Source organism: Aquarana catesbeiana, linkage group LG04 (genome assembly GCF_042186555.1).
Source record: "Aquarana catesbeiana isolate 2022-GZ linkage group LG04, ASM4218655v1, whole genome shotgun sequence".
Lineage (NCBI taxonomy): Eukaryota > Metazoa > Chordata > Amphibia > Anura > Ranidae > Aquarana > Aquarana catesbeiana.
In genome coordinates, this window is record NC_133327.1 from 246,897,745 (window position 1) to 246,923,979 (window position 26,235).

General features: G+C 40.2%; 1 protein-coding gene across 1 annotated transcript in view; it reads left to right on the top strand.

Moving 5' to 3' along the window:
* The window catches only part of LOC141139839 (probable cation-transporting ATPase 13A4), a 156,966-nt gene that overhangs the window by 61,376 nt on the left and 69,355 nt on the right, over positions 1-26,235 (top strand). The window contains exons 9-13 of the mRNA XM_073626363.1: positions 6,778-6,906; positions 9,272-9,436; positions 13,077-13,234; positions 15,327-15,515; positions 20,638-20,699. Of these exons, the coding sequence (XP_073482464.1) occupies positions 6,778-6,906; positions 9,272-9,436; positions 13,077-13,234; positions 15,327-15,515; positions 20,638-20,699 (703 nt within the window). The remainder of the gene's footprint in view (positions 1-6,777; positions 6,907-9,271; positions 9,437-13,076; positions 13,235-15,326; positions 15,516-20,637; positions 20,700-26,235) is intronic.

The window sequence follows — 26,235 nt, forward strand, 5'->3', positions numbered from 1 at the left end:
GCCATAAATGCAGCCTGACCATAGCTAATAATGCAGTCTGACCATTGCCAAAAATGCAGCCTGATTATTGCCATAAATGCAGCCTGACCATTGCCAATATTGCAGCCTGACCATTGTCATAAATGCAGACTGACCATTACCACAAACACAGCCTTACCTGATGTTATCCCATCCGCCTGACAGAACACAGAGCAGCCTGAGCGGCTGAATGCTCTGTTTTCTGTCTCAGGATCAGTATCGGGCCCAACCGGGAGATCTCCCGGCGCCCAAGGGGGGTTTGGATGTCTGTCCTCCGCTCTCTTGCCTCTCTTCCGGTGGTGGCAGCAGGGAGTCGTTGCCAGCAGCGGTGGGGGCGGTGCCTGTTGTATATATTCACACCATAAGACACAGAGACATTTCCCCCCATATTTCTGGGGGAAAAAAGTGCGTCTTATGGTGCAGAAAATACGGTAATATTCAAAGCCAACTCCCCCATCCGTCCATGTCTCCATGCTTTTTTTTTTTGTTGAGAAATCACTTTGAAAACCAGGAATTAACTAAAATATATAAAAAAAAAAAAAAAAAGTAAAACAAGTAAATCTGATATACTTTACTATCTATTTACTAATGCTAGCAGCATAAGGATTAAAAATAGTCAATGTTGTTTGAGAGAGTGAAGTTCCACTTTAAGGACCATCAGATAGCATGATTATTTTCCATTGATTTTCCATATTTGAACTGTTATTTGTAGTTCCATTTAATCAAACTATAGAAAGGTCTCTTTAATCAAGTACTGTTCCAGTGTGCCTGAGCCCACTTATAAGACCAAATGACCAAGGGACCAGGGAATCAAACAATCTGTACATGGAAGGTTCAAATGCTAATCATTCAATATTGTAATATATGTAAATAGTTTTAAGTCATGGTAAGGTGGGAATTATATACTTATCAGTCCATGTCTCCTTCAAGGGATAAACCAGGGGACATCAGAGTAGTGGGGATGAAAGAAACTGCTTTATTGGTTTCGCTGGTAGGGCACTCAACTGGCGAAACCGGTCAGGCAATTGCTTTCACCCTGATGGCCCCTGGCTTATCTTTTGAAAGAGACATGGACTGATAGCTATATAATTTCCACATTACTGTGGCTTAAGACTATTTACATATCTGTAGGGCTGCTGGTGACAGTTTTGTGGATGGAAATCCTTTAAAATGTTGTGGCTATTGTGGAACAGCAGGAAGCGGAAGTGATTTTTGTGAGGGATTACTCTGGATAACAATGTAAATAACTACCTGAATAAATGAAGTAACAAAGTTAAACTCACATTAGAATAATGGCATTGTAAGCAAACTTGGCACTGGTAGTACTGCTAATTTTGGCACTGGCACTGCTAATTTTGTGGATACACCTACATTTACGTGATGCACAAGACAAATGTCACACAGTTTAAATGTGCAACAAGATTTGGACACTATTTGTAATATCATATTTTTTTTTTTTGTATTACCATAAACATTGTCTTGTAATTCATTGTATTATGCTTGGATATGTGTATATGTGGATATATATATATATATATATATATATATATATATATATATATATATATATATATATATATATATATATATATATATATATATATATATATATATATATACACACACACACAGTCATTTATTTCAGTAATTAAAAAAATGAAACTCATATATTTTATATAGATGCGTTACACACAGAGTGATCTATTTCAGGCATTTTTTTTCTTTTATTTTTGATGATTATGGCTTACAGCTAGTGAAAAAACAAAATTCAGTATCTCAGGAAATTAGAATATTATATAAGGCAACAAAAAATATATCAGCCAGTGGCACTGCTGAGGTGTTATGGAAGCCCAGGTTTCTTTGATAGTGGCTTTCAGATCATCTGCGTTGCTGGCAGGGGTGGATCCAGGGGGGGGCTATGGGGAAGTTGCTCCCCAGAAATTAGTGACGGGCCAGTCGGTGAACCAGTCAGCGGACCCATGGGTGAGTGGTGGACCAGTCAGCGGGTGAGCAGGCAGGCCAGTCAGCAGGCCTACGGGTGACCAGTCAGTGGGTCGGAGGGTGAGCAGCTGAACAGGCCAGTTGGCAGGTGAGCGCGTAGACAGGCCAGTCAGTGGGCCGGCGGATGGGGGAGCAGGGAGATGACATAATCTCTCACCGCCCACCCTGCATCAACGCAGTTCCACCCTCACTGTGCATCCATGGGCAGCAGAGAGATTACATTATCTCTCTGCTGCTTGCCTTCGCTCTGTAACACAGCAAGTGACAATCCGCACCTTGTAACAGACAAGTGACGTGGCAAGTGACAATTCGCAACTTGTGGCAAGTGACAATCTGTAACATGTGGCAGGTGACGTGGCAAGTGATAATCCGCATCTGGTGGCAGGTGACGTGGCAAGGGACAATCCGCAACTTGTGGCAGGTGACGTGGCAAATGACAATCGGCATCTGGCAAGTAACGTGGCAAGTGACTTGCTGTATCTGGTGGCAGGTTACATGGCAAGTGACACACTCAGGGCTCCCACTGATTCTGCATTATGGGGAGTGGAACCATTTCATTTTTTATAACAATGTAATAATAGAAATAATGCACTTCAATCATCCTGACAACATATCGACCATGGTGCCGTGCTGATTGAAGCCCCAACACCAGCCATTGCCCAGATAAATTTCCCGCAAAAAAAAATATTTTCTGGCAATGCCCCTCCCGAGACTGTGGATCTGCCCGATTGCTGGGTGTCTCATCTTCCTCTTGGCAATACCCCACAGATTCTCTATGGGGTTTAGGTCAGGTGAGTTTGCTAGCCAATCAAGCACAGTGATACCATGATCATTAAACTAGGTATTGGTACTTTTGGCAGTGTGGGCAGGTGCCAAGTCCTGCTGGAAAATGAAATCGGCATCTCCATAAAGCTGGTCAGCAGAGAGACGCATGAAGTGATCTAGAATTTCCTGGTAGAGTGCTGCGCTGACTTTGGACTTGACAAAACACAGTGGACCAACACCAGCAGATGACATGGCTCCCCAAATCATCACTGACTGTGGAAACTTCACACTGGACCTCATGCAACTTGGATTCTGTGCCTCTCCACTCTTCCTCCAGACTCTTGGACCATGATTTCCAAATTAAATGCAAAATTTTACACAGTCGTTGATGATTTAGGGAGCCATGTCATCTGCGCAGCCCTCTACAAGAAACTTCTAAAGCACTTCATGCTTCCCACTGCTGACCAAACTTATGGAGATGCTGATTTCATTTTCCATGAGGACTTGGCACCTGCCCACACTGCCAAAAGTACCAATACCTGGTTTAATGATCATGGTATTACTGTGCTTAATTGGCCAGCAAACTCGCCTGACCTAAACCCCATAGAGAATCTGTGGGCTATTGTCAAGGGGAAGATGAGAGATACCAGACCCAACAATGCAGATGAGCTGAAAGCCGCTATAAAAGCAACCTGGGCTTCCATAACACCTCAGCAGTGCCACAGGCTGATCGCCTTCATGCCACACCGCATTGATGTAGTAATTCATGCAAAAGGAGCCCTGACCAAGTATTGAGTCCATACTATACTGTACATGGACATACTTTTCAGTAAGCCAACATTTCTGTGTTAAAAATAATTTTTATTTATTGGTCTTACGTAATATTCTTTTTTTCTGAGATACTGAATTTTGGGTTTTTAATAGCTGTAAGCCAAACTCATCAAAAGTAAAAGAAAGAAATGCTTAAAATATATCGCTCTGTATGTAACGCATCTATATAAAATATATGAGTTTCACTTTTTGAATTGATATACTGAAATTCACTTTTTAATGATATTCTAATTTTATTAGATGCACCTGTGTATATATAATATTATATAGGCTAAGTATTCATGATACACCTGTAGTAGCTATCCACTTTGTTTGCTTGGGTATGCATTGTCATTTTATCAAGAAGGATGAGGTAAGTTACATCACGGAAAAATGTAGCTGGCTGAATTTACCTCTGTGAAGCCTATAGGCACAAAAAATCTGATGCCAAGATGACAGCTGGTCCTGGCAGTCTTAGATACTTTTCCCAAGGTGGTGCCAATACACATGAGCTTACCTTACCTCATGGAAAATCTAGCCCTACCTAGCAAAAGTTGTGTTTTGGATATGTCCTAGACAGTGACATTTGTAACGGTCAACAGCACCCAAACATGATTTTTCAGTTTTGCATGGAACAGTTTTTACAGAACTAGACCGATAAATTTGAATTTATCAGTGGCCTTTAACTTAATAAGTTTGCCAATAGGTCAACGGCAGAAAGAATTTAACATGAATTGTCATTATGGATACTGTATCTCATATAATATCGCTACAGTATTTCAATAATGTTTTAAAATATATTTTTTTAAGGGTTTTCTGGGGAAAGACAGAAGAAGGCATTTAAAGCAAAATTAAAATATACCTGTTCAACTTCCCTCAGGTTACCTTCTATAGAACCCTCTAAAAGATGTTTTCAGGATTGAATTCAGTATCTTCCTTTAGAAGATTATCTGAAAAGCAATGTAAAAAGTAATTTTTTGCAGTCTTGACAAAATAAAGGCCAGACTTGCATATAGCCAATATAGTCCTTGGCCTAGTTTGGCAGAATGGCATACAGCCACCCATAACTCATGTTGCTGACTGTCAACATTTACCCTAGTATAATAAAAATTCTATATTGCTGTCCCAGCTGCCCGACTTGCTTGTACTTAAGTGTGGGTCTTTGATTCTATATTGTTGTCCCACCTGCCCGTCTTCCTTTGACTTATGTGTGGGTTTCAGGTATTGAAATTATTTCATTATAAACCAGTAAAGGAATGGCCCTAATTGGAAAAAAAAGTCATAAAAATAGTCCGCAAATAGAGATAGGAAAAGCCTTCAAGTTTCTTTTAATCACCGTGCCTCAAATAGATATGTGCCTTAATAGATTCACTCCACATGTGCTCCACCACTGTGAGTGTAAAAATTCACACTCACCAATTCCAAATGGCCAAAAGAGGCCTCTCTCACTTTTTATATATTTTCCAGAGATGTGTCACGTACCTTGTGGCAGAGCCTGACATGTGTAGGGAGACCTCTTGTACAACCCCGGCTTAAGGGCCACTGGAGTTGCGACAGTGGCTGCGAGAGTGCGGTGGGGTAAGAGTGCCTGCAAGATCTTCCATTAGTCGCAGAGGTGTGTATGGCAGGTGCATCACCAGAGCTGGGCTGGATGGCTGAAGCAGCGCATGGCAACAGGAACATACCAACAGATAGAGGACCGGTGTCGCTAGGCACCAGGACAGACTGGTAACTGGATGCAGGGTCAGACAAGCCAGGTCAGCATTGGATGATCAGATACAGCATAAACAGCAGGCAGAGAATGCTCAATGTGCAGGCAGAGGTTGGCAATAGAATATCAGGCAGATGAAAGATATAACAAAGTCTTAAAGGCCAGCCGAGGTCAGGATAGATGCAGAAATCACAGGAACAGGTATACAGGTAAAGCTGCAGATCAGACAGCAATGCACCAGTGCAGAAGCAGACCCCAAATAGGCCACCTGGCACCAGCATCAATGGCTAACACGTGCTGGCATATGCATTCACCTGTGCGTGATCATATTTTTGCGCATAGGCATTCACCAGCTCGTGACTATATTTTCACGCATGCGCGTAGGTGTTAACCTATGCCCGGCAAGACAGGGCACCTGCAGGAGAGTGTCTGCGCATGCCTATGTGCCTCCACCTAGGAGCTTTGGCTGTGCTATGGCCAACATGTCCCTGACAAGATATTTCCTTTCATCACTCTCACATAGCTAGTGGGTTAATGAATCTTACATCTACAATGGGTCCTTCCACTCTGTGTGCAATAAATAGGTGGCAAAGAGATAAATGCATAATCTAGTATAGTATTTTTTATTTAATGTTAAAATCTTATCACAACTTATTACATTCACATTTAAAGGTACTTTAGGTAAGCACCAACATAGCCAGCCTTTCTGTATTGCAACCGCCACTCAGCCGAGCTTCCTGATGACTCACTTCCTTCTAAATGCATTGAGGCTATGCAGTCGCCACGTCTGTTACATCTGGTGGGGGAACCGTGTCATTTCCGGACGGTGGAACGCACGCCAGCTCGGCTGAGTGGCGGTTGCAGCACAGAAAGGCTGTCTGTGTTGGTGCTTACCTAAAGCACCTTTTAAATGTAAGTGCAATACGTTGTGATAAGATTTTAACATTAAATAAAAAATACTACACTATATTACGCATTTATCTCTTTGCCATCTATTTATTGTATATGGAGTGGAAGGATCCATTGTACATGCGGGAATCATTAACCCACTAGCTATGGGAGAGTGTTGAAGGGAGACATCTTTGTAAAATTGACAAAAAGCGAGTGAGGCCGTTTGGAGTTGGGGAGTGTGAATTTTTACCCTCACAGTGGTGAAGCACTTGTGGAGTAAATCTATTAAGGCACATATCTATTTGATGCACGGTGACTGTAAACTTGAAGGATTTTCCTATCTCTATTTGTGGATTATTTTCTATGATTTTTTGTTTGTTGTTCTTTTCAATTAGCGCCATTTCTTGTTTATATTGATTTAGAGGTGATGTTTTCACTTTAAAGGGGCAGCTGTTGGTCTATACACAATTTCAATAATTATTGCGTTTGTGAGGTGAGGCGCTGAGTTTATCACATTTAATTTTGACATTTTTTCATACTAAATTGGTTTGACATATCATTTATCCCTATTAACCCTACAGGTGTTTATGTGGAGGAGTCCTGTCACTTGGCTCCTGGTGATGTCATTGTGATTGAAAGGAATTCTCTTCTGCCTTGTGATGCATTGCTCATCAATGGAGGCTGTATAGTGAATGAGAGCATGCTTACAGGTATAACTTTCATTCTTTCAATTGTCTGCAACATCAAATCTTTTTCTGCTTTTCATATTGTGAATATAATCTGTGGCATAGTTAGGGAAGAAAAACCTTGCCTGAACAACCAAATTTCACAGGCTTTGCTTTCCCAGCAGATAAAGCCATTTTCCCTTGTAAAAATGGGACAGTTTGCTAAATTCAATTGCAATATTTTAAAGCTGATTTTCAGGTAGATGCATAAACAAGCCAATGTAATCGTATTGATAAAAAAACAATGTTCTTTATTAAATGCATGCTATATTAGCACCTGAATTTGTCTTGACATCCACCTCCCATAATCCCACCGCACAGTAACACTTGGACTTGAAAATTGAGAATTAAAAGCCAATCGGGCTTCTGTCTGCTGCAGTGCACCTGTACTGACAAGGAATATGTTGATCAGAGAACAGAATGGTGACTTATCAGTGTGATGTTTCCTTATTGTTCAATCAGCAGGCTGGGGGGTGTTCTTCACTAAGTTATGCTGCTGCTGCTGCAGTGAGGGTCAAGGACATGATTATGTAATTTGGCAGGAAAAGGGAAGGTATAGTGAGCAGAAAACACATACTTTTAGTTGTTGTTGCAGTGTTTACTCTAAAATCATGTGTATATGTATTTCACAGTTTTACATGCTTGCTTTTCCATATTTGTGTTAGTGTATTCAATAGTATTTGTAGACATTTTGTCATGTACCTGTATGCAGAACCTGAGGTGGCGAGGGTGGATTTTTACACAGTTCCCGTCCAAGTACCCCAGAATGTTGCAACAGGGATTGCAAGGGGAGAAGGAAAGGCACAAGTGCCAAGGTGTAGACTGTGAGCAAGAGCTTGGGAACGCTGGTATCTGACAACAAGCACAGGTACAGCTGGTGATTCACAATGGAAGCACCAAGTCCATTTGAAGGTGGAGTCAGATCCCAGACCTGGTTAAGTAACAGCCGAGTGTAAGGACACCAGGATGTAAACAGAATCAAAGTCAGGAACAGGCGGAAGTCAGCAACAATTGGGCAGCAAGCTTACAGAGTCACTGGGCAGAAGCATGGCTGGTAGAGAAGGCAGACGGCAAACATGAGCAGACAAGGGTAATTTGAGAGCAGGGTCAGAGAGGAAGCCGAATCAGTAGCAGGATCAACATCAAGACAGGATCATAGGAATAAGGCTGAAGACCATACAGCAAAGAACTAGAGCAGAGTTCTGGTTTAAATAGGCTGCTTAGTACATGTGTTCATAAATGTGGGCAAATGTGCTGCCTGTCTTCTGTGCGTTTAGAGATGATCACACCTACATGCATATGCATTAGCCAGGCAGCATGTCTTAGCCCAATGGCTGACACATTTGTAGATTGGCCATATGCAGCAGAGAAGATTGGTTAATACCATTACAATCATTTAATTCCTTGCATAACAACTGTTCATTGAAGATATAAATCACCTAAGGAGCGTATTGTTTTTTATGGATCACCTGACATTGATCATTACAAACTATTCACATAAATATACAGTACATAGAATTGATAGAGCATTTACACAAGCTGATCTATTTTAAATGAGCATTTAGAAAACTGAAAAAGCTGTACATTTCTTTTTGGGTATGTGTGTGTAATGTAAATACTCCCGTTAATGTGTGTAATATTTAAAGATGTTGCTTCTGTGTTTAATTTAGAAAAAGCATATGAAGACATACATGAGCCATATTTGCTGGTTAAATATGCAGGCTGTTCTGTACAATTATACAAATATGATGTATACATTTGTGCAAGTCTGCTAGTCTACTCAGACTAAAATCAATCACTACATGAGGATAAATGATTTGAAAATTGAAAATTTTGCTGAAAGCAGTCATAATTTGGAAAATAATGTTGACCGTAATTTGGATCAAATGAAAAGCCAACAGGAAATAGATGTGTGGCGCATCAAAAGAAAATCTAAACTAAATTTGAAATATGTACAGTACTGGCTGAACTACAATCCCCCATCCCTAACTTCTGTTTTTTTCTTTTACAACAGGAAAAGTACATTGGCATTGATAAGCTTTTGGGTCATATCTATATTCTTCAACATGTACATTTCACAAGGAGAAACATGCTTTAGGTTTTTCCCCCGAAAAATGTCTCTGTGAATTTCAGTATGAACTATAGTTCATGCATGGTGTTTCTGAACCTTTATCCAGACTAATGCAGCTAGTCTTTAGGATTACATGTAACTGTGGAAGATCTTGAATCCTAGCATGAGTTCAGCTTATACAATTAGTTTCAGTTTTGTAATAACGCACACTGAGCCTTTTAAATCCCTCAGAATACTTGTATTCAAATGGGTAACTGTACATCTCTCTTATGGCTACAGGTGAAAGTATCCCAGTTACCAAGACTCCTTTGCCGAAAACAGACAACACAGAACCATGGAAGGTTCACAGTGTACATGACTACAAGAGACATGTCCTTTTCTGTGGAACTCAGGTCATCCAGACCAAAGCTGCAGACCATGTGAAAGCTATTGTACTTAGAACAGGTACTGTAATATTTACCTAGGTAATGACCCGCTTAAAAGATTTAAACAATGGTGTATGGAAAGTAATTTAATGTGAATTTTAAAATGCTGTGTGTACAGGGGCTCATTGTAAATTTGTGTGTGGAAGAGGGGATGAGGTTAAATGATTAGCCTGGGTGACAGATATGCTAGGTATGCCATTGGACGCCTTTTATTTAATTGCTGGGAGCCGCCTTTCACGATTACTGTACATACACAGTAAGGTATTTAAACACCCTTCTCTGTGTGGGGTGTATGCTCCAGCAGGGCTGCTATGTGCAGCAAATTAGAAACACTGACCCTGTCAGGCAGGCTGTATGAGGCCCAATGATTTTTAATGGTGGCCCTGGTCACACCCATAAACAATCCTGCTTCTCTGTGAGAAAATACACTTTTTTTTTGATCTGTAGACCAGGTTTCCACTGCTACATATCCTGTCTTTGATTTGGTAACTTCACCTCTGTTCTCATACGGAAGCCCTCCAGTCCAGCTACATCTTCTTCTCTTTTACTCCATTACAAATAAAAAATGGAGGACTCACACCGAACATTGGTATCACTGCTTATAAGTTTAGTGCCCCCTCAGCTGGGCTCCTCCTTCTGATGTCTTTCAATTGTTATAAAAGAGCTAAAATGTACAGTGTCAGCTCTTTTTCAGAGTAAATCTGGCCATAAATGGTTTGAAAGTGCCAAATTTTGATTCATGTATAGGCACTTTGGTTGAACAGAAGTCGATCTGCCGATCAAATTCTGTTTACCCAGCCTGCTGGAAAATTTCCGCTTAATCAGAGCTGCAGGCTATAGTCCTGCAGCATTGATCTGCATATTCTGATGGTGGGGAAGTCTTCTCCCCGTTGTCAGAATAAAATGACACATCAGGGAAGATTCACCCATCCGCATCAAATGTGTGGATGGGGGAACCGGGTTAGTTTTTTCGTTCACCTTGCTGGTTGAATGAAAAAATTTGACCCATCTATGGCTAGCCTAAAGCATGCCAGATGGATGTACCTAGATAGTGGATACTCAACTTACGAAATGCTACAGCCATATTGATGTTTAATGTGAAGAGTGAAGACAAAGGTATGAATGAGCTAAGGAGTAAGCATTCACCAATGACTACAGTTATGGGAACGGTGGAGTGAAGAGGAGAAGGGTGGCTTCTAAGACTATCACACTAATCATTTTGTTGTACTTGTTGACCTAAAGTTGAAATTTAATCTGATTAGATTTTGTCTTCCCCTCCCCTCCTGTAAATTTGATCTCCAGCCTGTTTGGTATGTGACTTGAATATTAACTCTTCATGTTCCTTATCCTGCATATCTGCACATTAACCCTCCCAGCTCCACTCTCCCACTGTACTTGACCTATACATTAACCCCTTCCCCTCCCTTCTGTTTACAATCTATACAGTAACTTTGTCTAGTGCACCATTACCAAGCTCCATGTTTTAATCCCCTTCAATACCAGCATGTTTCTCATTTCAAAAAATGATCAGCTTGGGATGTCTACTTTCCAAAAAATCATTTTGTGGTTATTTGCACTGCATTTTTATTTAAAATGTTTTATAACACATGTCCAATTTTACCCTTTTGATAGTAAAAAATAAAAAACCCAATGGGTAGCTATTAACCACTTGCTTACTGAGCACTTATACCCCATTGCTGACCAGGCCAAGCGCTCCCACACTTTGAATGACAATTGTGCGGTCATGCAACACTGTACCCAAATTACATTTTTATCATTTTTTTTCCACACAAATAGAGCTTTCTTTTGGTGGTATTTACCACTGAGTTTTTTATTTTTTGCTAAACGCACAAAAAAAGACGAAAAATTTTGAAGAAAAAACAACCTTTTTTTTTATTTTGTTATAAAATTTTGCAAACAGATCATTTTTCTCCTTCACTGATGGGCACTGGTAGGCTGCACTGATGGGCACTGGTAGGCGGCCCTGATAGACAGCCCTGATGGGCACTGATAGGTGGCACTAATGGGTACCGATGAGGCGGCACTGATCAGGAGGCACTGATGAGGCTGCACTGATGGGTGGAACTGATAGGCGGCATGGAGAGGTGGCACTAATAGACGTCACTGATAGGCGACACTGATGATGAGGCATTGATTGGCACTGATAGGTGGCACTGGTAGGCATGGATTAGCAGTACTCATAGGCACTAATTAGAAGCACTGGTGGGCACTTTCTTCTAACCAGCTTCTGTTTACTTCTGTGATCCGCTGTCAAAGTACTAGGTGGGACTCCCTCGAAGGGAGACCCCATGAGAGAGGGCGAACCAAGCCAGAAGGCCTATATCCACTCCCTCCCAAGACTTTCAGAGTAGGCCTGAGGACCCACACCCTACTCATCACACTGTGACAAATGTGACCACATCAACCAAAAAATACAAAAAAAGTGACAAACACGGGGATAAATAAAAAGAAAGTGGGGAGAAGGAAGTTGGAGAGTGAAAAGTGACCATTGTGTAATACAATGGCCGGCCCTGCGGCCAGGAATAAAAATTTCCCCTGGTCCTAGCCAGAAGGCTCGGCCCTAGAGGCAGGTGCGAAAAACATGTGTTGTGGTGAAGTGACCATGGTGCCATAAATCAAGTGCCTGAACACTGACTGTACGGCACCCCTGAACTGCCACTTCAGGGGCACATTCACCACTGGCTTTTCGTGCAACCCTGACCACCAACCCAGACCACAGCAGCCCCCACCCCAGCCAGGAAGGCCTGAAGTTCTGGAAGCTTGGTGAGAGCCCTTTACCATCAGGCCTCACAGTCGCTCTCATCCCTCCTACCTAATTGCATTCGGGAAATACTAACTGCTCCCCAGGTGGGAAAGGGGAGCCAGTGCTCTTTCCCGGAAAACTGACTGGAGCTAGAGCTACCCCAATCTAGGCCAGAAGGCCAGGGACCTGACCCTCTGGCCAGACCCAATGGTTCTCCATCCCCATCAGAAGGCTTCCCTTTCGGCTACAAAACCGCTCCAGGTTACCTTTACACCAGCAGGTTTTGCGTAGCCTCGGCCACCCCTGATACCACCTCGCTGTAGATCAGGGACGGAAGCAAGCGCCACCTCCTGGCAACTGATAAGAACAGATACTACACTTGATCTTAGCCAAAAGGCTGCAGTTTCCAGCTACTCTAATGATTTACTATACATAGGCTTGCGTTGTTATAATTTTGAATCACTAGAAACTGACAGGTTTATCTTTTGACAGTTGTAGCTTATGGAGATTTTTTGCTTATCTTCTGTTCACATACAATTGCCAACAGTAGGCCTTCCCCTACTTTCTGTCCCATGACTTCTGTCATCAGGGGGAAATATCCCCAGTGGGGCAACAACAAAACGCACTTGGCAAAGTTTTGTATCCCTTCCTCAATCCAAAACTTAAAAAAGTTGAACACTTTTCTATGTAAATGGTCAGCCTACCCCAGAGTGAGGTTACAGACAGACCCTGGTGAAAGGAATCAGCCTCTTCCTTTTTTTTATATTTCTTGAGAGAGAATTTAAAGCAACGGTATATGCTTTCAAAAACTGTCTAGCTCCTTATAATACTTTGCAAACATTGTTCTATTGTTTCCTTCTAAGTAGTCAACCATATGTTTTGATCTTCCTTCTAGGCTTTAATACAGCTAAGGGTGACCTGGTGCGGTCTATCCTCTACCCAAAGCCAGTGAACTATAAGCTCTTCAGGGATGCATTGATATTCCTTTGCAGTCTGATTGGTCTGTCTATGATTGGGATGGTCTACGCTGTTTGTGTGTTTGCTTTGGATGGGGTAAGACATCAGTATTATAACTAAAGGAATCAGTCATGTTAACTCATACTTTACTGTCTATTTTTTCTGTTTTGTACATTTTATTCTTAAAGTGGAACTCTAGTTCATACATTTTTGTCTTGCTTTGGATAAAGTAGAGAATAATTAGAATCTCTTTGAAAGTGACTTTGTTGCATAATTAAACTCTTTCAGCAAAGCCCATACACGAAGAAGAGTCCAAAGCACTAACTTTGCTTGGTTAAAGAGAACTGGTTCTCCAAAGTTCAACACTTTTAGGAGTGTGCAAGTACTGGTTCCCCCATTGGTGTCATTGGTTCCTCCCTCAGACCCCCCATTACTGTAGGATACAGTAGTCACATTAGGCCAGATGAAGTAACCAGTGAGACCTGGAGACGATCACGGGGATTGGCATTTTTCTTTTGGTGTAGAACACAGTTGTGATGTGATGTAAGTGGGAGGAACCAGTGAGACCTGCAGGGGACCAAGGATTTCTCTAGCTTTCTCATAGCGTGGGATACAATAGTGGAATTATTTCAGATGAAGTAACCAGTGAGACCTGCAGGAAACTAAGGAGTTCTGCATATTTATCCTAGTGTAGGATACAGTGCATCAGTGGCATTAGATCAGATGAAATAACCAGTAATGCCCCGTACACACGGTCGGACTTTGTTCGGACATTCCAACAACAAATCCTAGGATTTTTTCCGACGGATGTTGGCTCAAACTTGTCTTGCATACACATGGTCACACAAAGTTGTCGGAAAATACAATCGTTCTAAACGCGGTGACGTAAAACACGTACGTCGGGACTATAAACGGGGCAGTGGCCAATAGCTTTCATCTCTTTATTTATTCTGAGCATGCGTGGCACTTTGTCCGTCGGATTTGTGTACACACGATCGGAATTTCCGACAACGGATTTTGTTGTCGGAAAATTTTATATCCTGCTCTCAAACTTTGTGTGTCGGAAAATCCGATGGAAAATGTCCGATGGAGCCCTCACACGGTCGGAATTTCCGACAACGCGCTCCGATCGGACATTTTCCATCGGAAAATCTGACCGTGTGTACGGGGCATAAGACTTGCAAGGGACCAAGGAGTTCCACATAGATCTCCTAGTGTAGGGTGCAGTTGTGACTTAAAGTCAAAGGGAGGAATCGGTGAGAGCTGTGTGTATTCAGTTGTTTTCTTTACAGGTATCTGCTTTGCTAAAAGGGTTTTATTTTATAACAGGGCCTCTAAGTTTTTTTCTGCAATTGTCTGAGAAATTTCCCTGTATAGTTTTAGTTGGAATTTAACTTTATCTTTTAGTAATAAGAAGGTATACAGGGTTTAGAGTCCGTTTTTTCAAGCTTTCAGTCAATGTTACAATATCCTGTTCTTTGTTATTCTTTGTCTGCACGCTGGCAGATGGGCAGCTTGAGCACCCTAACTTTTACATTACTAGTCAAGAGTTTAGCAGCAGAATCACTGCACTAATCAGAAAGAATGTTACCCCCCTCCCGTAAAAAAAAAAAAGCAACAGATCAGTAGTGCTGGTATGTGTGTGACTTGCAGCTTTATAAGGGTTTATGCAGGTTTATACTGACTGCATGCATAAGGAAGCTCATTATAAGAAAGAGGCTTCTGGTGCAAATGTCATTGGTATTCTCCCTTTCACCTTTTTTTTTGCTGAACAGTATATACAAAACATTGGGGATTATTTACTAAGACTGGAGGGTGAAAAATCTGGTGCAACTCTGCATAAAAACCAATCAGCTTGCAGGTTTTATTGCCAAAGCTTAAATGAACAAGCTGAAATTAAAAGCTGAGTGGCTGGCTGGCTACCATGCACAGCTGCACCAGATTCTGAGTGCTCCAGCTTTCATGAATCCCCCCCCATTGTGTTAATTTGGCACTTCATTTTTGAGAAATAAAATTAGATTTTAACCTGACATTATTTTTTAAAAGTTTTAAAAAAAGGGTAGCTAACAAATATAAAACCTAAATATTTGAGTGCAAAAATAGTAGCACACGGTAGAAATATTTTTTCTTGTAAAGTTTTTACTCCCTCTTGTCTCATTGTACAATCTTATATCTATGTATTTTACAGGCTGATGCTGGAGAGGTGGTGAAAAAAGCTTTAGATGTCATCACCATTGCAGTTCCTCCAGCTCTCCCAGCTGCCCTTACTGCAGGAATCATTTATGCCCAGAAAAGACTTGAGAAATCTGGAATTTTCTGTATCAGTCCCCAGAGGATCAATCTCTGTGGAACGATTAACCTTTTTTGCTTTGATAAGGTACTGGTGAAATTTTACTTGCAAGCATACATGCTGGAAACAAAGTAATGCAAAGTCCTGGTCAGTGCACAGTTTACACCAGACAAAAAGGAGAGGAACCTCTATAGGAGATCAGTGAGGAAGGTGGACACCAGGCTGGACTAAGGCAGATGCAAGAGAGGCTTTCTTTTTGAGTGCTGTGCTGGTGGAATCTACAATTTGGCATCTTGGGTGTCAGAGGACTTTGTTCTGCCAAAGCTTAATAAAAACAGAACAAAAGACTAAACAGGCCAACACCACTGATAATGTATGTATACAAATATCAAACAATTCTTTTCCATTTCTAAAGGTTAAACATCCCAAGAGAAGGGAAGTAATTGCACAAGTTTTTCAGGCATCACATATGCATGAGCATATTAATGTTGCACAATAAACAATCTTGGTCCTGATACACAATGCATTTTACAGGTCAGAGCCTGTTTCTTCAGGTAACTCCTTTAATTGTCTGTAAACACAAAAAAGAATGCCTACCAGCTAGTATACAGAACAGAGTTTAACATTTATTTGCTCCCATTATTCATGTGTCATATGCTACATGATAGCAATGAGTATCATATGCTACCTGAAATCATGTGTAATAAGTATCATATACGACCTGATAGCATGTGCAACTATAGTTGCATATGCTATCAGGTCGCATATGATACTTACAGTGAGTATGGAATGAAGACAGACACAGTTTTTTTTTCTTTTATCCATTTCTTTTTTTCTCAGTGCAACTTGTATAACATCCAAGTAAAAGATATAACACCAACATGCCAGAAAAACAAAAACAGAATCACTGAGTTGTAAAAAGGATCACCCCCTTGTGTCAGTATTGTGTTGAACCACATTTTGCTTTAATTGTGGGATATGTCTCTACTAGCTTTGCACATCTAGGCCTTGCAATATTTGCCCACTCTTCTTTGCAGAACTGCTCAAGTTTAGTTAAATTTGATGGTGACAGTTTGTGGACTGCAATCTTCAAGTCATTCCACAGATTTTCAATGGGGTTTAAGTCAGGGCTCTAACTAGGCCATGTAAGGATGTTCACCTTTTTCTATTTCAACCACTGTGTGGTCATTTTTGTTGTGTGCTTTTGGTAACTGCCATGTTGGAAGGCAAACCTTCTTCCCATTGACAACATTCTGGCAGAGGGCAGCATATTTTCCTCAAGAATGTGACAGTATTTTACCCCATTCATTTTCCATTCTATCCTGACAAGTGCTCCAGTCCCTGCTCAAGAGAAACCCCCCATAACAGGATATTACCACCTCCATGCTTTACTGTAGGAATGGTGTTATTTTGATGGTGAGCTGTATTGGATTTCTGCCAGACATATTGTTTGGTGTTGAGGCCAAAAAATAAAATTTTTGTCTCATCTGACCATAAAACCTTTTTCCATGTGGCCTCAGAATCTTCAAGGTGAGTCTTGGTAAAGGGACAGCATGGGTAAACCAAAGGCACTGCTGGGCTGGTAGTCATCTTCCTTCCTTCCTTCCTTCCTCTCCTCTCCTCTCCTCTCCTCTCCTCTCCTCTCCTCTCCTCTCCTCTCCTCTCCTCTCCTCTCCTCTCCTCTCCGCTTCCTCCTCCCTCACAATTGGCGCGCAGAAGAAGAGGGAGGAGGAAGAGGAGAGGAAGGAAGGAAGATGACTACCAGCCCAGCAGTGTGCCTTTGGTTTACCCATGCTGTCCCTGACCCCCTGTAATTAAGGGGTCCACCGAATCTGGTAAGCGCAACCTCATTCATTCATTGATATGCTTCTCCTACTACATCGGTTGGAAAGAATTTCACCTGTGTGTCCCCAGAAGGAGTGTGCTTTCAGATTGGATTCTATGGACTTCTGAGTATTATATTGTTCTATATTTGGCTCTGCATATATTTATCTGTCACACTTTGCGCTGCACTTATTTTGTTTAAGATTGTTTTTGGAGGTTGGTGCTACCTTTTAGTGTTCAGCTTGCATATTATTACGGGTTTAGTTTGCGCTGATTGCCCTTTATTTTTAGAGTCTTGGTAAAGCTCAGTCGTGACTGCCTTTGGTCTTTCTTGAGGAGTGGCTTTTTTCTTTCAGCCCTCCCATAAAAGCCACATTTGTGGAGAATTTGTGATATTGTTGTCACATGCAAACAATGACCCCTCTTTGTCATAAATTCCTGCAACTGCTTCAGAGTTGCTGTAGGCCTCTTGGTAGCCTCTCTGACCATTTTCCTTCTGGTTCTTTCATCCAGTTTGGAGCAACATCCTGATCCAGTGGGGGGGTCTGTGTTGTTGTGTTTTACCAAACTTCCACTTCCACTTCTTAATAATAGACTTCATTGTGCATCTAGGCATTGATAAAGCCTTTTACATTTTTTCGTATCCATCTCCTGACTTGTGCCTGTCCACAACTTTATCCCGGGGAGATCTTTTGACTGTGCTTTGACACCCATAGTTGATTGTTTGCTTCAGGGACTGAAATGCTCCAGGAAAGCTCTTTTCACGATGAGCTAATCAAAATTACCACAGCTGATCATAGTTGAAAGTCAAATGGCTTTGTGTGCCATTGAGAAGGGGAGTAGCTACACCTAAATTAGTTTACAAGTCATTTTTTAGGATGGGGGTGCTCCATTTTCCAACTGTGATTCTGTTTTTGAATTTCTTTTATTTTTTTCTGACATGTTGGTGTTATATCTTTTTATTTGGATGTTAAATGTTGCACTGAGTAAATACAGCTGGATAAAATAAAAACTGTGTCTGTCTTACTTTCAGGCTGCAAAGCAACAAAATGTGATTATTTCAAAAAGGGGGAGGGGGATTTTTGTTCTATGAATTATAGCAAGGTCCCAGGCCTCTTTTAGTCTGAGGACCTCCAGGGTCAGGGATAGCTGACATCCTTCTGTATGTAGTGGGTTGTGAGGCCTGGTGGGTGCAGAGTAGTTAAAGTTATCGGGCGCTAGACACTTCCTGAATGCAAAAGAAAGTTTATTTCTTTTTGGGGGAAAGAGGGTTAGGGCCAGAACACCCTTAGGTAGTTGCAATATTAATTGGCAGACTCTGAGACTTCGATAGGAGGACAGCCATGCAGGGAAAGGCATCCAGCAAGACGCCACATCTGCATGTGCAGGAATGCTGTCTCCTATGGCAACAGTCTTTAACAGTTTCTAACACAAACGTAACAGTTCCTTTCTCTCACTACAATCATTTCTTCTAGTTCTTCAGCCCACTGAGCTCCTGGTCTCTCACTAGACCCTCTGACTCACTGCCACTGAATCCCTTGAGCTCCTCCAATCTTCACGGTGGTATCTTTCTCAAGCGTCAACCCCGCTTCTGTGCTGGGTCCCTAGCTTGACACACAAGATACCTCTCAAGCTTCATCCCCGCTGGCCGGCTTGGCACACAAGGCTGCTCTGCAAGCGTCACCTCCACTGGCTGGGTCCCTGGCGTGATTCCCACTGAAGTTTCCCAATTCTTCACTGTCCCCGGTTGGTAAGAATGTTGCTCCGGTACTTGCTTCAGTTACTCACTGTGGTCCCTGGTAATAACACAGACAGACCCTTACTGGCGACAGCTTCCTCTTTATCTCCGATCACGAAAGGTTCTCTGCTGGCAGAACCATCACTTCTGGTTGGACTGCAAGCCGCAGTCCCAACCGTGCGCTGCTCTCCTGCTTCTGGATAGGCCCTCAGACAGCCTAGCAGCCAGATGTGCCCGGGATAGGCCCAATCTCTGGCCTAGCAATCAATTGATCCCTAACAATAGACCAAAGTAACTACACCTGGCAGGTAAATTTAGGAGCAACCCTGCATAAACACTAGGGTGCTACAGAATAATGCGAGCAAATAAATGTTAAACACTGGTCTGCATACTAGCTGGTAGATATTCTTTTATTGTGTTCACAGATAATTATGGAGTCTTGAGTTTCCTGAAGAAGCAGGCTCTGACCAGTAAAACGCATCGTATGTCAAGACCAAGACTGTTTATTGTGCAACATTAATATGCTCATGCATTTGTAATGGTTGAAAAACTTGTGCAATTACTTTGCTTCTTTTGGGATGCTTAACCCTTTGAAATGGAATAAAAGTGCTTGATTATTTTATACATACATTATCAGTGGTGTGGTATTTTTAAAGTGCTGTTTAGTCTTTTTTCTGATATTTTTTTTATTAAGTATATGTTAAGAATGAAGGATGTGGTACCTGTACAATAAATCCAAAAGTAGTGGGGTGACACTACTCCCCACACTTTTTTGTATTTTGCATTGTTCTGGGTGGACATACGCTTTTGTTTCTTTCCTCATTTATGGACACTAAATTTTATTGCATAGCTGAAGCTTAACATTTATTGCATATCCTTCACCAATACTCATTATATCTGTGAAATATACCGTAAGCTGAATTTTGGGAACCCTTGATGTCAGGATACATTATTAATATGAAGTACCGTAGTAAAGAAGTAATCTCTTCTGTACCAAGTGGTTGAAGTAGACTATAAAGGATCTGTGTATAAACAGTTTATTCCCCTCTTAGATGCAATTTCACATACATACAGTATATATGTACAAAAGTCTGCATTTTTTTGGATCTTGCAGCTCATCTATAGTTATATTGGCTGCAAGCAAACTGTTGTATAGGGAGTTCCTCAGAAGTATCCCTGCATGTACATATGATATTGAGGTCAAGATATAGGTGCCCGTTGTACATAAGACGTATCAAATTTGTTGGTTTACAGCACTTCGGCTGTTTAGGCATGGTTTTTTAGAATGAGTCATATGCTTTTTGTATGAAGAACTCTTTCTATGTACTTAAAATGAGGTGTGTTTTCTGGATATCATTTTAACAAATCGGTTTTAAATAAACTGTGTAATATTATACCATATATACACAGTTAATATTGTTTTATTCTGCCCCTTCGTAAAGTCTATTTTTATGTGTTCTGTTCTGGCTTACATACAATACCTTTTTTTTTTTTTTTCCTAGAGGCATTTTTTCAGGGGTTTTAGGTCTATACTTCACATCTTACTATGCAGTATTATCTTTCTCTGAATCAAAGCTTTGAGATAGTTTTACACTACCATTTTCTCTAATTCCAGCATGGTCGTTCTTATGTTACCTTTTTCCCCAGACAGGAACCTTAACCGAGGATGGTCTGGATCTTTGGGGTATAGTACCATCAAATGAGTATCGGTATGTCGTGGTAAAATTATGGACTTAATTATGAATTCATACAATATATTTTATTTCCCATATAATAATATGTTTTTAAACGTGGTTTCTTCATTTTCTTGTGATATTCCTTTACAGTGTCTGCAAATAGAACATGGTTTTAAAATATTCTAATTTCTAATACCCTGGTGCAGAGGGAATTTAGCTACATGGACTACATGGGCAATTAAGGGAAAACTAAAAGTATAATAAAAAAATAAATAAAATTTATAATCACATTGTCTGGTTTTTGAAAGAATGTATTTGCAAATTATGGTGCAAATGCAATCTTTATCAGTACTTGCTACACAAGCCACTTTGTAACTTAATGATGCTAAAAAAATACTTTACCGTTTTCTGTGTGTTTGACACACAAACACACAAATCCCTGTTCTGTCAGGGGCGAGGAGACATGTCGTTTGTTCCTACTAAGCAGGAACGACGATATGTCTCCTTCCCCAGTCAGTCCTATCCCCATACAGCGAGAAACCCTAACGAGGGAACACATTTAACCCCTTGATCGGACTCTAGTGTTAACCTCTTCCCTGACAGTGACATTTACACAATAATCAGTGCATTTTGTTAGCTCTGATCGCTGTATAACTGTCAATGGTCCCACAAATGTGTCAAAATGCGTCCCAATAAAAATCACAGATTGCCACCATTACTAGTAAAAAAAAAAAAATAATAATAAAAATACCATAAATCTATCCCCCATTTTGTAGACAATATAACTTTTGTGCAAACCAATCAATACTTATTGCGATTTTTTTTTTTTTTTTTTTTTTCTTTTTCTTTTTAACCAAAAATATGTAGAAGAATACATATTGGCCTTAACAGATGAATAAATTAGTTTTTTTGTTTTTTTAAATTGTGGATATTTATTATAGCAAAAAGTAAAAAATATTGTTTTTTTTTTTTTCAAACATTTTTTCAAAATTGTCGCTCTTTTTTTGTTAAAAACTGCAGAGGTGATCAAATGCCACCAAAAGAAAGCTCTATTTGTGGGAGAAAAGGACACAAATGGAAAATTTTGTTTAGGTACAGTATCGCACGGCAGCGCAATTGTCAGTTAAAGCGCCGCGGTGCCAAATTGTAAAAAGTGCTCTGGTCAGGGAGGTGGTAAAATCTTCTGGGGCTGAAGCGGGTTAATATGCTCACTGCTTTTCCAAAAGTCTGCATGTGCACCAATAACCAACACCAATAACACTTGTAGAAATTTGTATATAAAAAAATTTCCATTCTGCTCTTTCAATTTTTCTTGTCACTTTGGTTGAAAATGACCGTTAAATTGACTCCACTAACCACTTCAGCTCCGGAAGGTTTACCCTCCTTCATCACCAGGCTATTTGTTTGTGATGCTGCACTGTGTTACTTTGACAATTGCACGGTCATGCGACTCTGTCCCCAAATAAAATGGATGTCCTTTTTTCCCCACAAACAGAGCTTTCTTTTGGTGATATTTGATCTCCGCGTTTTTTATTTTTTGCGCTATAAAAAAAAAAGACCGACAATTTTGAAAAAAAACCCCAAAACAATATTTTTTACATTCTGCTATAAAACATATCCAATAAAAAATGTAAAAAATCTAATTTATTCAAAAAATTAGGCCAATATGTATTCTTTTACATATTTTTGGTAAAAAAAATCCCGATAAGCATATATTGATTGGTTTGCACAAAGGTTATAGCATCTACAAACTATAGGATATTTTTATGGAATTTTTATTCATTTTTTACAAGTAATGGTGGCGATCAGCGACTTATAGCAGGACTGCGACATTGGGGTGGACAAATCTGACACTAAGTGACCCTTTTAAAACTTTTTTGGGACCAGTGACACCAATAGAGTGATCAGTGCTAAAAATATGCACTGTTGCTGTATTAATGACACTGGCAGGTAATGGGTTAACAAGGGCAATCAAAGGGTTAAATGTGTCCCTAGGGAGTGCTTGCTAACTGTGTGGGGGATGCTTTAACTGTAGGAAGACAGAGATCCATGTTCCTGCATAGTAGAAACACAGGATTCCTATCTTCCCTTGTCACAGAACAGCGATCTGCCTTGTTTAAATTGGCAGATCACCATTCTGCCTGTCTCCATAACAATCGACGGCTCCCGCTGTGTCCAATCACAGTGCAAGCGGGTCACCGGCAGCACGCATGCGCGCCCCAGACCCGGAACTGCAAAATCACGTACCTGTACCAATCACCCCGTAACATAGCATATACAATTGTGACACAAGTCATATTGTAATTGAATGTTATTAAAAATTACCTTTCCTTTTCAATCTGCAGCTCTGTAATTTTCTGAAAATGTAATATGGCTACCTGGAGGTGTTCTCTACACAGAATATGTACAGAATGCCCTCCAAAAACATTATTTCCTGCTTGTGTGATTGGCTCACTGATTTTCCCTGAAGTCTACACTAAGATAATAGTCAGATTTCAGGCATCCCCTGCAACAAAAATGTCATTTTTGGGGAGATACTCCCCATAGAAAATCACGTCTAAAGGGATGCAGGCCCAGCAGCCTCCCTCATTAGTGCCCTGCAGGTGCAGCAGCTAATTGATAAATATAAAACCACTCTCATTAAGTTCACTTTCCCACATGGACACAGACAAACACACAGGGATTTCTTCAGAGTTACAAAAAGTAGTAATCTGCAACAAAGTTTGTTAAAATCCTTGTAATGTACATACGGTAGATCACTCAGAGGGAATGTTTTTTTTTCTCAACAAAAGTGGAGTTACTCTTTAAAATGAAACCTTTCTAACATAATTCTGCTAGTGTATAGCCAGCCTAAAACTCTTAGCTGTTGATATTAAAGGCAGATATTCCCATTTAGAAGTCGGTTTATAAGGACACAGTAAAGCAAGCAAAAATGGTTTCAGAACAGAGAAAGGTATAAACCTGTAGAAAGGTTTGCTATGATTCTTTTTTTTGTCTCAAAATGCTACGATTCCTAAAATGTATATAGTTTATTGGGAAGAGACTGTCAGCAAAACTGGAGTTATACCTCAGGTATGTTTTGTCACGGAATGATTTGACTACTTGTTGACAACAATACGTTGATTTTGGCTTGTTACAAATGAATTCACTTCCAAAAAAGACATTTTTCTGTAGCAAGGATGCTTTTGTTTTTTTTTTAGGTAAAACTGACTTCAGAATGTAAAATTATTACTATTAACCAGTAGATGGAGTGCTAGGTAAATTTTTTGCATATGCATGAGGCTAAACAGCCTGTTATTTACGAAATTGAATCATCATAAAGCTGAATGAGTCACAGTGATTCATCTTCCTTGTCTTTGCGCATTGTATCGCTCCATATGGAATTCAATAATGAAAATGCAATCACAAAAAAGAGAGAAGCTACTGATGAACTCTTTTTTTTTTTTTTTTTTTTTTAAACGGCAGAATACTCTTTTAAATTAGTGTCATGAGTGACCCTATTATAAAATCTAGTATTAAAATGTAAATATTCTAAATATATTATAAAATATATGAAATGTTATATTTTAATAAAATAATGATTTTATTTCCATAATAAAGGGTGTAAATCAGTTTAAACTTTTAAAATGAGTCCTTGATCGTTTTCCTTTACTCACCATAGCCTTATACTGGAACAGTTCTTATGCAGTGGTGAGAATGTGGCTTGAGTGGTTGGTGTGTACATTTGTACTTTTCCAAAATCAGCTATTTAGTCAAATTTTAGGCTGTTTAAAGCCCCATACACACTATTCGATTTTCTGCAGATTCTTCATATTTACCTAAATCATGTAATATGAGGTCAAACCTTAAGAGTTTCAATTCGTATGCAATCAGGCAGACCCTTGTACTACATGGTTTTGGTAAATCTGAAGACAAAAATCTGCAGAAAATCTAATAGTGTGTATGGGGAGAATGTACATGGGAGAAGTTCATGTATTTTTTTTGCTACCTTTTGTACAGGTGCACCAATTTGTACCTTTCAGTTAAATCCGACAAATACATGGTGAACAAACTTGAGGTGAGGGTTTGTAGGATAGGTTTTCTGGTTTGGAGAAATATAGCAAATCAGGTGTACCTTTTTGGCCTCGATTGATGGATGTAGAAATAGTGATATGAAGGCCAGGTTCTTGAGATGATGTAACTACCAATCCTGCTTTGGATCCCAATTCACATATTTTACATTCCTGATATTGGACATGTGATTTTTCAGTGCTAAGATTAGTTTGACTACACAGCAGTTCCTGCCAGCAGATTTACAGACACAAGTGTAACTAGGACAGCTAGGACACAATGAAGGCAAATGCAATGTTGCATTTAATTGAAATATTGTAATTAAAATTCCTGTAAAGTCTGTAAGTTGTCACAAGAAATGAATTGGTTCCCTTGAACCAATAACTGACCCAAATCATAATGGGCACCTGAACCTCTACCACACTGCCCGATAGACTTACCTAATCCTTGCCTTCCCTTCCTTTCAGTTGAATTGGTAATGGGGTCCTTTGGAAATTTCTGGGTGGTGTGGATAAAGAGTCTTTCCACACTTTTCACTAATATGTCTGTAGGATGATTTTGATCTTTTTACAAACTCACGAAGTTTGAATGTACTGTCCATAACTTTAGTTACTTGCAGTTTCTTATGGCCGCTGCTCTGAGGTGCCAACTGTCAACAAACACTTTGATCTGTAATCCTCCCTGTGTGGACAGAAGTAATAATACTCACTAAAGGAATGCTTTTTTATATCTTTTGTTCATTCATGTAGAACTGCTCAGGGAGTTTCATGAAAATCTCTAATGCATGTATAGGCTTGTAAAGATTTACTATTAATCTAATGAGACTGGGGCTGCTAGTTCACACATGTAAGGTTTTCTTAAGCTATACACAGTTATGTTTAACACACAGTTTGACATGAGAAATAGGTATTTGGCGCTTAAAGTGGAATTAAACTGCTTAAGAATGCCCCAGGAGCTTTTGCCATAATGAGCAAATTTGCACATTATGGTACATTTACTTTGTGAATGTCCTTCTCCAGCAATGTGACAGCCGTTGTACTCTTCTTTACTGCTGCTTTCATCTTTACCTTGTTCTGGGTTCAAAGTCTTGGGTCATTTTGATCGGCCGGTAAGGGATAATGTGTGCGCAGAGAAGTTAATTAGTCCTGGCATACAATTGTGTCAACATTGCACACTGAGTTGCACAGCATATTGTTCACCCAGAAAACAAAATGCTGACAGACAGGGAGAAGAATTCTTGACAGAAGAGACACACAGAGTCACAAAAAGCCTACATGTCAGAGTTTAATCGTGCTTTGATTTGACGTATTGCAACAAGCAGTTAAAATAGAAATGTGGTCAATTTTTTTTTAGTTTTGTTACATTGGGAAAGGGAGCGAGCTGTCTGTGTATCTGTGTCCAGTCACATTTGTCTGCAGCTTGCTTACATCGCCTCTCTTCATAGACCCAAACAAAATTGGTAGCCTGTGGGAAGTACTGGGCTTCCTAAATGCCTAAGAGCAGCAGGACAATACCTGCA